At 49.1% G+C, this 14,639-nt stretch overlaps 1 protein-coding gene across 4 annotated transcripts in view; it reads right to left on the bottom strand.

The window, feature by feature from the left end:
* Nucleotides 1-14,639, bottom strand: part of USP47 (ubiquitin specific peptidase 47) — a 1,403,064-nt gene that overhangs the window by 197,484 nt on the left and 1,190,941 nt on the right. For all 4 annotated transcript variants that reach the window (XM_085648190.1, XM_085648191.1, XM_085648188.1 and 1 more), the window contains one exon: nt 11,929-12,044. In XM_085648190.1, coding sequence (XP_085504316.1) covers nt 11,929-12,044 — 116 coding nt within the window. The remainder of the gene's footprint in view (nt 1-11,928; nt 12,045-14,639) is intronic.

The following is a 14,639-nucleotide window of genomic DNA, read 5'->3' as shown; positions in this document are numbered from 1 at the left end:
ACTGACCTCCGCCGGGGTCGCGTCGGTCCCAGGGACCGGCAGGTATGGGGACGGACGCGACTCCTGCGGCTCCGACGGAGCCGCGCGGCTGGTACCACCCGAACCCTCAGCCGAGTCGCACGACCTGCGAGGGGAGCCCGAAGAGCGATGTCGCCTCTTGGACTTCTTACTATGCTTCGACTTCCCTGAAGACTTGAAACCAGACGAGTGGTGGTGGTGACTGCAGCTTCGCGACCGGTCCTTCGACCTCCTCCTCGACCGGGACAGTGAACGGCGCGGAGCAGACTGCCAGAACTCCAGTAGCTTGCGGGAGCGCTCCCGTCTAGCCTTCGAAGTCAGGGCCCGGCAGTCGAGGCACGACTTGTGGTCGGCCCCAAGGCAGTAGAGGCACCGGCGGTGGTGGTCCGTAACCGACATCAGTCGGTGACAGGAGTCACAGGGTTTGAAACCAGGCATCCTACCGGCACCAGAGTCGATTCGACAGAGTAGACCAAAAGAGTCAAAAGGTTTAGTCCAAAAATGACTAAAAGGGTATGCTCTTCCCGGATCGGCGCTGTCTGTCGCGAAAAAAAAGAAGAACTGACGTCAGCGCGCGAGGGCGGCGTCTAAGTATTCCGACGACGTTATCCCAGCGCATGACGCCGACGATGGATGCGGAGCCGCAGACGACGTATAGCGACGCGCAAGGGTATTGCTGACGAAAAATCTTTCTGGATCCAGCCTGACGCCTGGGGATATTCTAAGGTGAGGAATCTAACTAACATGTTTCTTTCAGATTGCGAGGACTTGGAACCCGACGAGCAGTGATGACTTCGGCTCCGCGACCGGTCCCTCAACCTCCTCCTCGACCCGGACCTAGAGCGGCGCGAAGTCGACTGCTGGATCTCGAGGAGCTTGCGGGACCGATCCCGCCTAGCCTTCGAGGTCAAGGCCCGGCAGTCGGGGCACGACTTGTCATCGTGGTTGGCCCCAAGACAGTAGAGACACCGATGGTGGGAGTCGGTAACCGACAGCAGTCGGTGACAGACGTCACACACGGCTTGAACCTGGGCATCCCTACCGGCACCAGGAGTCTAAGTCGACTCGAAAAAGAGAGACAAAAATGTCCAAAAAGTTAGTATAAAAATTACTAAGGGTATGCTCTTCCCAGATCTGCGCTTGCTGGCGCGGAAAAAAGAAGAACAGAACTGACGTCAGCGCGCGAGGGTGGCGTCTAAGTACTCTGACGACATCATCCCGGCGATCATAGACATCGATGACGGACGCGGAGTCGCAGACGACGCCTACCGATGCACAAGGGTACTGCTGACGAAAAATCTTTCCAGATCCAGCCTGACGCCTGGGGATATTCTAAGGTAAGGAATCTAACTAACGTGTTTCTTTCAGATAACCCCATTAGACCCAAGGATATTGATTAAAAGTGCATGGGAGCGATCCCTTGGGCAAGGCTCGCCCCCCAATTTTTTTTTACCTGCTGTAGTTTTGGGCACCCACCAAGGGAGCGGATTTGCCCCTTTGAAGGCTCATGTGCCCCCGGGGGGTAGGGTGAGGGGAGTTGTGGGGGGGAGGTTGAAAACCCAGAAAGGGGGGAGGAGCCTAGCGTGCAACCAAGATGGCCGCGTAGGCTTACGGCTCTCGAGGGCCTCCGCAACCTCCCACGTCTATCCTGACTTAATCCTGGTTTACTTGACGGGCTTTTGCAGATGAACTTGCGCTGAGGTGCCACCCGTTTTCTAAATTCAGATCGGACGCTGGGACCCGGAATGGTTGGACTCCGAAGTTTGCGGCCTGCTCTTGCCTTGGTCCCGATCTCGAGCTGGTGAAGTGCCCGGGCACAAAGTGAACAACAGCGGCTGGCTGGGCTTGACCTGCCACGGACCCCGCACTTTCACTTTCGTTTTCAAGCTTGCTCTTTGATATCGGCCGAGAGACTCTGGTGTTTCCGAGGGGCGCGGACGGCGAAGTGTCTGGCCTGACTCTCGGATTATACATGGGCTGACTGTCGGCGACGGCTGTGCTCAACTGACTTAGCTTCTTGGTCCCCTTTTTTCCTGGTGCGGGCGGGTACCGGCCTTGGTGGCCTCCGGATGATGGCGGCGAGACTAGACGGAGACAAGTCGAAATCCAAGTCAACCCGAAGGGGAGCCTATACCCAGGTCAATAAAATGGATCGTTATGCGCAGGCAAAGGCATCCCCTGGTGGCTCGCATAAATCGCCTGAGAGGTCTAAGGAGGTCTCCGGCCCATCGTTGGAATTGACCCTGCTGGACGTCATGGGCGCCATTGAGGAGATGAAGACCGCTGTGGGTCAGCAGTTTGATACCCTGGCTCATAAACTGGACGCGGTCCTGATTGATGTGAATTTGGTCAGGGCAGACCTGTCCAAAACTAACGAGCGGGTCGACTCCTTGAGTCAAGCGGCGTCGAGTCTAACTGTGGACGTGGCCGCCCTGCAGACGGAGGTCCGTAGGTTGCGGCTAGCCAGTGATCTGACGGACCGTCGACTTGAGGACTCTGAATGCAGGGCTAGACGGAACAATGTCCGTATCATTGGAGTGCCGGAAAGATCGGAGGAATCTGCTGCGGATCTTTTTGTCGAGGATCTGGTGACCAATCATCTCGCGCCCAAGGGACTGAGCAAGTTCTTTGCAGTGGAGCGGGCCCACAGAATTCCGGGTGGTGCGCCCAGGGTGGGTGCTCCCCCGCGGCCTATAATCGCCCGGCTCTTTAACTTTCGGGATAGGGATGCTATCCTTCAGGCGTCGAGAGTTGCCGGGCCGCTGAAGTTTGAGAACTCTAATGTCAGCTTTTACCCGGACTTCACGCAAGCGGTCCAGAAACAACGGCTGGGATTTTCGGGTGTCAAACGGCGCTTGAGGGACATGGAGCTGAAATATGCCATGTTATTCCCGGCGAGGCTGCAGGTTGAGTTCCAGGGTCGTTCCCACTTTTTTGACCAGCCAGAGGCGGCTGGAGACTGGTTGGATGCCCTGCCTCGGGGACAGGATCGAGACAGTTGGATGGCCGGACTGAACTGAACTGGTGACGTTTTGTACCTTGGCTCAACTGGACCATAGATTGGCACAATATGCCCTTCAAATGCTTTGGGGTTGTGGGGAGCTTATTGGGGCCCTTTCCTCCTTCTGGGGTTCTTTTTGTGGTATATGTTAGGGCGACAGGCACACTGCGAGTTGGGGGGGCTGTTCGGGCTCAAGCAGGGGTGCAGGGAGGGGGGAGTTGTGGTTTTGGGATTGTGGCGGAGGGGGGTTGTTGGGGATTGTTTGTTTGTTCCGCAAGGCAATGTGAAGTTCTCTGCCGGGTTGTGCTTTCCGGGATGTGGGTATCATGCACGGGAGTGGGATGGGGGGTAGGGGATTGAGAATCCTTTCGTGGAATGTGAATGGACTTGGGGACAGGATCAAGCGCGGGGTGGTGCTGCAGTCTTTGAAGCGGATTTCGCCCGACATTGTTTTCCTGCAGGAGACACACGTGATTGGGAACTCCTTCCATGCCCTAAATAGGAGGGGCTATCGCCTTGCCGCTCACTCTGGTTTCAATTCTGGCTCTAGGGGAGTGGGCATTTTGGTTAGGGCCTCTCTCCCATTGGAAGTTGATGAGGTGCTTCACGATGATAGGGGGCGCTATGTGGCACTGGTGGGGAGATGGGAGGGTAGGACTATCTCGCTCGTTGCTGTGTATGTACCTCCGGGGTTACAGACGGCTACATTTGCTGATTTGGGGCGTTTGGTCCTGGGACTCCCTGGGGGGGTTCTGGTGTTGGGGGGTGACTTTAATGCCGTTGTCTCCGGGTTGGAGAACCGTCACCCCCCCAGGGATCTCCCTAGGGCTCAGGCCTGGTTGAGCGGCTTTTTGGACACTTTGGGACTTGTAGATTGCTGGAGATTGATGCACCCGGGTCAGGCGCAATATACCTTTCACTCGGGGGCCCATGGGAGTCTCTTGAGACTTGATTACATGCTTATGCCGGCGATCCAGGCTGGGATGATTGGGGAGGTGCGTCATTTAGCCCGAGGTATTTCTGATCATTCCCCTATATGGTTGCAACTGAAGGTTGTCCCTGGGGCAGAGGGGAGAGTTGCACCTATTAGCCCCTGGTATCTACGTAACCCTAAGATCCGCGCGGAACTGGTCAAGTCCACTGATCACTACTTTAATGATAATGTGGGGTCGGTGCCGTCGGCCGTCTCCCTATGGGAGGCTTATAAGGTGGTGGTCAGGGGGCAGGCCTTGTCCCTTATCTCCCATGCTAAGAGGTGCGAGGGAGCAGAGGTGGTTCGCCTGGAAACTGAAATAGCTGAAATGGAGGAGGACTTGGAGCGGGGAGTTACTGATGAGAAAGTGCATGTTCTCAGCCTCAAACAATCAGATTATAGAGCGCTAGTCACGGAAGGGATGAGTAGAGAGCAGCAAGGACGACTGTATGATGTGGGGGATAAGGCCGGAAAGTTGATTGCTTGGTTGGATAAGAAGGAGAGAGCGAGCAGGGTGGTGCCCGTTGTGGAGAGAATGGATGGAGTGCGTGTGACTGACCCGGTGGAGATCGTTGACTGCTTTGCGGCCCATTTCCGCGGGGTATACTCTCCGGTTTCTGTGCGTTCGGAGGAGGATTCTCATCTGTTGCTTAGAGACATTGCATTGCCAACCCTATCGGAGGCTGATGCAGTATTGATGGAGGCGAAGTTGTCGTCAGATGAGATCGCTCTGGCCACTCGCTCGATCACATCGGGTAAAGCTGTGGGTCCTAATGGTCTTCCCATCGAACTATATAAGTTGCGTCCCGATAAGATAGCGCCGCATCTTCGGGACATGTTTCTCGCGGCACGTGCGGCGGGCTTCCTCCCCCCCGACCAACGCCTCGCTAACATAGTTGTGATACACAAAGAGGGGAAGCCGCGAGATCGCTGCGCCTCCTATAGGCCCATTTCGCTGTTGAATGCAGAACCCAAAATTCTGGCCAAGGTATTGGCTAATCGACTGGTTCGGGTCGTGGGCAACTTAATTCATCAGGATCAGTCCGGTTTCATACCTCATCGGAATACCGCTCTAAATTTGAGGCGGTTGCACGGCGTGCTTGCTAGAGCGGAATTTATACGTGAGCCGGCCATCTTGGCGTCTTTAGATGCTACTATGGCGTTCGACACTTTGGAGTGGCCATATATTTGGGCCGTGTTGGCGAAATTTGGGTTCGGCCCTGAGTTCATTGGTTGGGTAAAATTACTATATGCTGACCCTCTGGCTCAGGTGGTGGTGAATGGTAGGGTATCGGCTCCCTTCGCACTGGGGAGAGGTACGCGGCAGGGATGTCCGTTAACACCCCTTCTCTTTGCACTTTCTTTGGAGCCTCTCGCCGCCTGGTTGCGTTGGGAGCCGTCGTTGCGAGGCATTAGAAGGACGCCGGAGTTTGAAGACCGTGTCTCCCTCTACGCGGACGACATCCTTCTGTATCTCACCTCTCCTCGACAGTCGCTAATTGTATTGGTGGACGTACTGAATTCTTTTGGTCGCAACTCCGGCCTGGTCATCAACTGGGCCAAGTCGTGTGTTTACGCCCTCTCGGGTGAGGCCCCCCTCCTGCCACGGGATTGCCCTATCCAGATTGCTACCCTGGGGTTCAAATATTTGGGAATCTTTATCTCACTTGATCCCGCGGTCCGCTATGAGCGAAACCTTCTCCCTCCCCTCCTGCGATTGAAGGCCGACGTCGCGAGGTGGCGCCGACTTCCACTCTCGCCACTCGGACGGGCGGCATTGTTTAAAATGATGTCGCTACCTCGCTTCTTGTACGCTTTGCAAAATACTCTAGATGTCGTGCCAGCCCGTTATTTCCGGGAGGTGGAGAGTCTTCAGCGCCAACTGTTTTGGGACGGGCGGCCGCGGATTGCTCTCGCCAAGTTGACGTTCCCTTGGTACGATGGGGGGTCGCCCTCCCCGATATTAAACGATACTATTGGGCGACTCAGTTGGTGTCGGTGAACTACGGGATATACGGTCCTGCCTTGAATCCGGCCTTCGAGATGGATACATTTCTGCTCCCGGGTGGAGACTATAATAGAGCGCTGTACTCGGTGACCCCGGACACGCGGTTGACAGGACCCACGCAGGTTGCGGTACGTGTGTGGCACGCGGCGAATGCTGCGATGGGGTGGAGGGATCGCTTGACTCGGGCGACGCCGTTGTATGCCTCTGCGCGGTTGGGCTGTTTGTGGAGATCGAAAGGCTTTGAGAAATGGGATATGATTGGTATATGTAAGGTGGGTGATCTTTGGGCGAAGGGGTCTTTCAAAACGTTTGAAATGCTTAAAACTGAATACAAATTAAACGATAGAGAGTACTTCCGGTATGCTCAAGTCTACCATGCGCTATGTTCGGCTTTTCCAGACGTTGCTGCTATCCCCGAGTACTCCCCACTGGAGGATAGAGTGTTGGATGGCTACGTGCCCGACAGCACCATCTCCCTGATTTATAAGAAACTCATTAACGATCGCGCGGACTTGCTGCTCCGTCTGCGGGAGGCATGGACGGGCGATGGCTTGGAACTGGACGATGAGGACTGGGTATCGGCGGTGGCCTCCCTGAAAGAGGTGGCGATCCCGGTCCGCTTATGATTCGTACAGCTAAAGATCCTTCATAGAGTGTATGTCACTGGGCCCGGTTTGCTGCGCATGGGTTACTCGATGGATGGACTGTGTAAGCGGGGATGTGGCCTGTCGGGTACCTTTCTCCATATCTTATGGGAATGTTCGGAGGTTGTGCGATTTTGGAACGGTATCCACACCGTAATGGAGGAGGTCACGCACGTTGCTCTGTTGCCAGAGGCTAGGAGGTGTTTGTTGAATGTCTGGGAACCGAATGATTGTAATGCGGCACAGACGCAGTGGGTGACCTTGGGGTACATGGTGGCTAAGCGTAACATTGCACAGCTGTGGGGCTCCCCGAGGCCGCCCACGATCGAGGTATGGAAAGGAGAATATGGATTGGTGTATGTTCAGGGAAAAGACGGTGTATGTGGCGGGAGGCAAACCAGGGAAGTGGACTAAGGTATGGGGTCCATGGAATTTATATCGAGGACGTATCTGCACCCCGCCTCTGCCATTAGAGATTGATATTGCTTTGTCCCCCTAGCCACGCATTCTGCGGGATGGTGTGAGGTGTGTTCCATGCTTGGCTCTCCCGTTGCCCCCCTCTACCGCTTCCAGACAAGAACTGCTTTGGACACTGTACGTTGTTTCCCGTCCTGGGAAGAGCACGCTGCTACTTCGGACTCTCATTGCCTTGAGTGTGTTTTATATTTAATAAAAAATTAAACTGTTTATTCCGATTGCTACTGGCCTATGGCCGCGGCCTGTTACATGTGCTCACGAACTGCCGGGAGCTTTGCCTCTGGTTCATTTGAATGTGTGGTGTTGTACTGTGGGCCCTCGGGCTCCATAGCGGCCGGCCCTGGTGGTTGTAGGCCCTTGTCTGTATTTTATTGCGTACCAACGGTTTCTAATAAAAATTTTAACAAAATAAAGAAAATCCAGAATAACCAGGGAATTTTTGTATATGGAAGCAACTCCTTGGGCAAGGGTAGTTTCCAAATGGGGGCATTTTGTATCAGCCGTTTTTTGCCCCCCAGATTGGGACGATTTTGATCCCCTGGGCAAGGATCGCCCCTCAATTTTTTTGATACTTGTCAGCCCTATTTGAAGGCCCATCTGGCAGATTGGCCATTTGGGTAGTGACATAGCATGTTATAATGTTAATTGTTTTATTTCTTGTGAATTGGAATATTTATTTCTCCTTTTTAGTCTAGTTCACGGCTTTTGCTCTTTTAACTGATGTTCCAGGTTGCGGTTTCGCCACTGGTGGTTCTGCAGTATGTGTAGTTGCATGTGCTTGGTAAGAAAACGTTTTTTGCACTATTTACTCTAAATGAGACATCTTCCTGCATGAATGTGTTTTTGTAAATGGCGTAATAGCAGTATGTTTAGCTTCTGTTTTATCGAGTGTGAAAATCTTTCTGCATTTGCGCTCCATGTGTATTTTGTGGTCTTGTGAGTGATTTTTTTAGTTTTTTCTTTCTAGTGGGATATCGTTGGTTTTTGCTGCGTCCCTGCAGGGTAGGAGCTGGTGAGTGTAGCTGTCTCTGGCAAGTGAGTTGTATAGGTTTTGAGTATATAGATCTTTGTGATAAAGCCACACTTTGTTTATTACTTATTTTGCACAGTGTTGATTGTTGTTGACTTGTTTGTAAGGATTATGGCTAGCCGCAGGATTACTGCTCAGCAGATGTTGGTATGCTTTTTGAGTTTTCCTCGGACCATGGTTCTGAGACTGACTCTGCATCTGAGGCAGAGGAGGGATTGAAAGATTCAGGCAGTGAATTTTCTGCCCGAGAGGAATCATCGGATGAAGAAGCCACTCAATGCAGATGGGGTCCCTGTTTTACAGGAGGACACTCATGTGCCGATAGAGCGGCAAGAGGCATCAGGACTGTAGACTGGGGTGGCAAGGCTACCCATTGGAAGAGCTGACCACTGGGTTGCCCCAGGCATGGTGCAGCCGGCATTGCCTGACTTTTCGGTTGTCTCAAGGTGTAGAGTGAATACTGAAAACTTTGTACCTATACATTTTTTTCAGTTGTTTTTGGACAATGTATTTTTGGCAGAGATTGTTGAGCAGACTAATGTGTATGCTGAACAGTATTTGAAGGAAAACAGTGCGAGACTTAGGCCCCACTCTAGAGCTATCCCGTGGACTCCCATAAATCTGGAAGAGTTGAAGTTCTTGGGTTTAACTTTTTTGATGGGCTTGATAAGGAAGCTATTGATGTCTTCATGTTGGTCTACTAGACCCTTGATGGCAAAGACCCTGGGAGCGGTATTTGCTTCTGCTTTGGATGCTGCATTTTGTTGATAATGGTTTAGCGTTGCCACAAGATCGCTCCGATTGTGACCGTCTTTTTAAGATACGGCCTGTCATTGATCACTTTGTAGATCGATTTTCTGAGAGTTATGCTCCAGGTAAAGAAATAGCTGTGGATTAGTCTTTGGTCTTGTTCAAGGGCTGCTTGGTTTCCAGGCAGTACATTCTTAGCAAGAGGTCACGCAATGGCATTAAGATGTATATGTATATGCTGTGTGACAGTCGGTCTGGATAGGTCTCTAATTTCAAGGTGTACACCGGTAGGGATTCCAGGATTGACCCCCCCTGGTTGTCTGTCCACTTTGAGTGAGTGAGAAAATTGAATGGGAACTTGGTTGAGGAATTTTTAACAAAGGTCACCATTTATATTTAGATAACTTCTACACTGGTGTGCAGTTGTTCAGGGAAATGGCCAAAGTGGACACTGTTGCTTGCGGCACAATCCACTAAAATAACTTGTCTGCCAAAAGCTTGAGCGGGGACAGTGCAGTGCATTGCGTAGGGAGGAACTTCTAGCTGTGAAGTTTGCAGACAGGAGAGATGTCTACATGCTGACTACCATCCATGATGAAAGCACTTCACCTGTGACTGTTTGGAGTCAGGTTGCTGAAGTGTGCAAACCTGTGTGAATGTTAGACTATAATAGGCATATGGGTGGTGTTGATAGAGTAGATCAAAGGTTGGAACCTTACACTGCTCTTCGTAAGGCTTACATTTGGTATAAGAAGTCGGCTATCCATCTTTTCCACTTGGCAACCTTTAACGCTTTTGCTGCATTTAAGGATTGTTCTCCTGAGTCAACGATGACTTTTGATAAGTTTCAGGAGTCTGTGATAAGCAGCCTTGTTGTAGTGGAACAGAAAGTATTCCTAGAGTTGGAGTGGTGGAGGATGTGGCTAGATTAAAAAAAGATCGCCACTTTCCTGATCATATTCCTCCCACGCCCAAAAAATACTTTTTCAGTAGGAGTCTGTTGGCGAAGAGGTACGGGGCAGGAGACTCGTATGTACTGAACCAAGTGTCCTTCTAACACTGAGCTGTGTGTGCCTGCTTGTTTTAGAATGTACCACACGCAAACATAAATTGGGAGCATCTATGAGTGGTAAAGTGAACTGCCTAGTCTGTCTTGATTTATATATTTTTTTCAGTTTCAGGTTAGCATTAGTGCGATGTATTTAGTTTCAGCTTATGTGTTTGCAGTTTTGTATCTACTTACAATTTGTTTGTGTTTTCTTTTTTGTATAAAAAAAAACCTAAATGTGATGGCGGTGTGCATGGACTGGTGCTTGGCTGGCGGTGTGCATAGACTGGCGCTTGGCTGGCGGTGTGCCTAGACTGGCACTTGGCTGGCGCTGTGTGTGGACTGGCGCTTAGCTGGCGGGGAGTGTAGACTGGTGCATGACTGGCAGTGTGTGAGTAATGACTTGCTGCTGGCCACTATACATACTGGTAGCCAAAGGCCAGTCCACACAATCCGTCAGCCGGTGTGGTTGATGTGTCAGGCATATGGGCATGTGAAAGTGATGGGTCCTTGAATGGCGCTGTTTGTTGATGTGAGTGTTATTATGTGCTGGGCCTGTGGCTGGGGGTGTGAAGGGTTTTGTGTGTGTCACATGTATGAAAGGTGTATGAATGGCCTCTAAAGCGGTCGGTGCCTTGTCATGGCTTTACAGCTCACGAGCAGCGAGTCACTGGTTCAGTTTCTTTTCTTTTCAATTATTTCATTTTTGTGAAAGCTCTTGTTAATAACATTTTATATATTGAACCATCACTCACCCTCATGCCAAATTCAACCAGTATGTGTGTGTACTTGAGGAGTAGATGGTTGTGCAGTAAAATTTGTCTTTTCTCTCTTTCTCTGGCAGGGTGTACATTGTCCCTTTTTGTGAATGTTGTAATGTATTGGTTCCGTGGCTGGTGGTGTGAATGGTCTTGTGCGTATCACATACAAAAGGTGTGTTAATGGCCAGTAAAGCAGTTGGGGCCTTGAAGAGGCTTTACAGCTCACGAGCTGTGACTCACTGGTTCAGTTTCTTGTCATTTCAATTATTATCAGTGCATTTCATTTTTGTGCAATCTCTTGTTAATAATAAAAGTTTATATACTGAACCAATCATCCTCGTGCCAAATCCAACCAGTATGTGTGTGCTGAAGGAATAGATGGTTGTGCAGCAATAATTGTCTTTTCTGTCGTTCTCTGCCAAAGTGTACATTCCCTCTAGGAAAAATCTACCAACCCTAGATATTTTCGTAAACTAAACACCTAGGGGAGAACACAGTGATATCTCTCTTGTGGATTCCAACAAGTTATCTTACCCACAATGTTCCGCAAACCTCAAAATGTGACGAAAGTCACATTTTCCTTTCACTACTGTGTCATGATGTTCACGCTTCAGAAAGAAACCACAAATTTCCTACCACCCAGCAGTTCTTCAATTCTCCAGATAAAAACGGTACCTCACTTGTGTGGGTGGGCCAAGTGCCTGAGGCAGGAAAGTGCCCAAAATGTATTGAAGAGACATCAAAATAACCAACCTGGTTTTGCAAGGGGGTCACCTGTGTTTTTGGTCCCGGGCTCAGCGGCCATCTAGGGAAATCTACCTAATCAAGACATTTCTGAAAACTAGACAGCTGGGGGAGTACAGGGAGGTATGCCTTGGGTGGAAATGTAGCCATTTTTTGGCTCATTTCTGGGTTACCTCAAGGGGAATCCACAAACCCTGGGTACATTTAGAATCCTCTGGTGTTGGAAGAAAGGACATAAATTTGACATGGATACCCTATTGTGGACAAAAAGTTACAGGGGCCTAAGAGCGAACTACCCCAAATAGCCAAAAAAAGACTTAGCACAGATTGGGGAAAAGGCCTAGACGCAAAGGGGTTAAAGAAAATCTGATGGACTTTGTTTTGAACTACTCATTTACTGGTCTATGTATGCTGGAAATTAGGTCTTGTACTAAGCAGTGCTTTAGCTGCAAATGTTATGAAAAATGTATTCACCTGTCAATACTAAGTTCTAATCCACACTGCTCCCTGAGTTGAGGCTGTAGCTCCTCTTTCGACTGTCGAACTGTCATTCCTTTTGCGAAAACAGCATCCAAAAGAAATTTGCAAGGCTGTAAATAGAAAACAAAGCTAATTACTTGGTATATAATTGTTCTGGAACAATTGATGGCCATATTGTCAATGCATGTGTTTTGAAAATAAAGAGGACTAGTGAAAAGTGAAGTCCATACCTTGGTACACATCTTAATTTATTCCTTGCTTAGCTTTTTTTTTATTGTAATACATTTTTATTGACTTTTTTGCACAAAACAACTCAAAGAAGCACTAATAGTTACTAATAGAGATATATACATGGACAAATTATAATGTTGTGGGAATACATTGTAATTGTTGAAAAATGGAGTTCAGTGAAGTGATAACTGAAAAAAAACAGCAGTTATATAGAGAATGGTAATTAGGATGTATTGCACAGAAAAGTGGTTATAGATAGGAAGAAAGTGGAGTTGGAAAAAAAGAGACAAAGGAGTATGGGGAATGCACAGGGTGGTGGGGGTTATGAGGCATAAGTGAGGATGATAGAGCCAGGTCAGGGATCTAAAAGTTTTGGGGAGAAATGAATGTGTTTGATTTTGACCAAATGATCAACCATAACCATATGATCTTATGGGCCTAAGGTGGTTTAAACTTTTCTAGGTATGAGTCCAGTGTCTTCCTTAAGGCTCTGGAAGATTTAAAGCTAAAGTTGTAGCTATGAACATTGTTATTTGTGCTTCATATGAAGCAATCCCAGGCCACCAGATATGATGAGAGAAGTTCACATTTTTCCAGTCCGACTAGATAGTTTTGATGCCTATGGTTAGTAGTGGATCTAGAAGTCAAAGGTCCTACTTGTCAAGTATGGAAGGATGGTTGATAGTATGTGGCCTAAAGTGACTGTAATGTGATTGAGTATGATGTCCGTGAGGAATATCTCATTTAGTCTTTGTTCAATTTTATTTCAGCAGTTGTGAACGGTCTTGCAGCAGAAGAGTAGGTGGTCTAAATCTCCTATTGGTTCTGAGCAGTGCCAGGATTGGTCAGAGCTGGTTAAGCCCAGTTTGTGTACTTTTCTGGGGCTCAGTAGAATCTGTATGAAGTCCACAATTTACATTGGTAGAGCGGTAGGAAGATCTTATCGTAGATGAGAGAATTCTAAGTGTGTTCCCATTCTGCCACAGTAGGGGAGGAAATCTCTCTGGCATTACAGATTTTTTCCTATTTTTCTTTAACATAGGTATTGTTTGGGATGGATGTAGGATTCAATTTTTGATTTTAATTGTGGGTATATTGCCCGATCCATCTTTGGCTTTTAGAAGGAGTTGCAGCTTTGTTTATTTCTAGGAGTTTTTCCTTTCAAGGTTGTTAACCATTTGTGGTCTCTTGCTTAGGAGTTTGTCATATTCATATTTGAGAGATTTTATTTTAGGTGTTATGTTAGTGTCATGGGTATGCAATCTTCCCAACTCCAAATTATTTAAGATAATTCCATACTTTTAGACTTCCAAATAGGATTCCATCTAGGAATAGGCACGGAATCTGCCCTCATTGTCATCTGGGACACAGTTGACTGGAACAGGGTTATTGCACAACTTTACTTGGATGTCTCAGCTGCCTTTGACACAGTTGACCATGACACTCTAATACAAAGACTCTACGAAGCCGGCATAGAGGGGACTGGTCTCGACTGGATCGCGTTCTACATTCAAAAGAGAAAAAAATGTCATTCATACCCCTTTTTCTCATTCAAACTGTACTTCATAAAAGCAGGGGTCCCTCAAAGCTTTATCATCTCACCCATGCTTTTCAACACCTACATGAAGTCATTACTGGCATTGAGCAATGGTTTTCATCTCACATGCTATAACTATGCAGATAACACACAAGTTCTCCTTAAACTTGAATGCCCCAAAGGGACCGCCATATCGGAGCTTGCACCATACTTCTAGGAAAGTAAGAAGGCTAGGGTGGGGATGCGAGATAAGGTGGTGAGGCCATCTAAGGACTTGGGGGGGGGGGGGGGGGGGGGATGCGCTGGCCTGCCCCGGCACTTGAGAGCTCAGCGTGGAGAGGGGTGGCCCCCCCATAGACTGGTATCTCCGGGGGTGAGAGAATTGATGGCGGTGCAGAGTTGTGCGGAACCACGGACCCCACCAATACACCTTGCAATTGTTTTATAGTGGTGGTGCCCTGGACAAATTTTGTTTAGATTTATATGTGTGGCTTGCTCATACATGTGACACTATTTTGGTGATGACAGTGTCCCCCGTTCCATTGAGCATGCCAAGTTGACAAATGTACACTTAAAATCTTTCCTGAATAACTTGTATGTGCTAACAATCTAATTCCATTGTCAACTCTTTTTCTTACTTGAGAGTACGAGGTGGTTCTCGACCTCTGGGGAGACGGGCGGCTCCACCATATTGAATAGACTGTGTGGCCCAAAGACAGCCAAGGTTTACTAGGACTGAAATACAGACAATCGCAGCTTGAGGCTCTTGCACAGCACGGAAGGGGAAGCTGAATCACAGTTCAAAATAAAGACAGACCACGGTCTCGGCGGAGGCGGTATGCACCACCATTCTGTTTAGAACTCGGCCCACCCCTGGATTAGGATAGGACACTAACAGATTGAACACAGTGGAGGGAGTTATTGCCGTTTGCTGAAG

This window comes from Triturus cristatus, chromosome 3_2 (genome assembly GCF_964204655.1).
Source record: "Triturus cristatus chromosome 3_2, aTriCri1.1, whole genome shotgun sequence".
Taxonomy (NCBI): domain Eukaryota; kingdom Metazoa; phylum Chordata; class Amphibia; order Caudata; family Salamandridae; genus Triturus; species Triturus cristatus.
The sequence above is the reverse complement of the archived record's forward strand: the minus strand, read 5'-3'. Positions and strand labels throughout refer to the sequence as shown.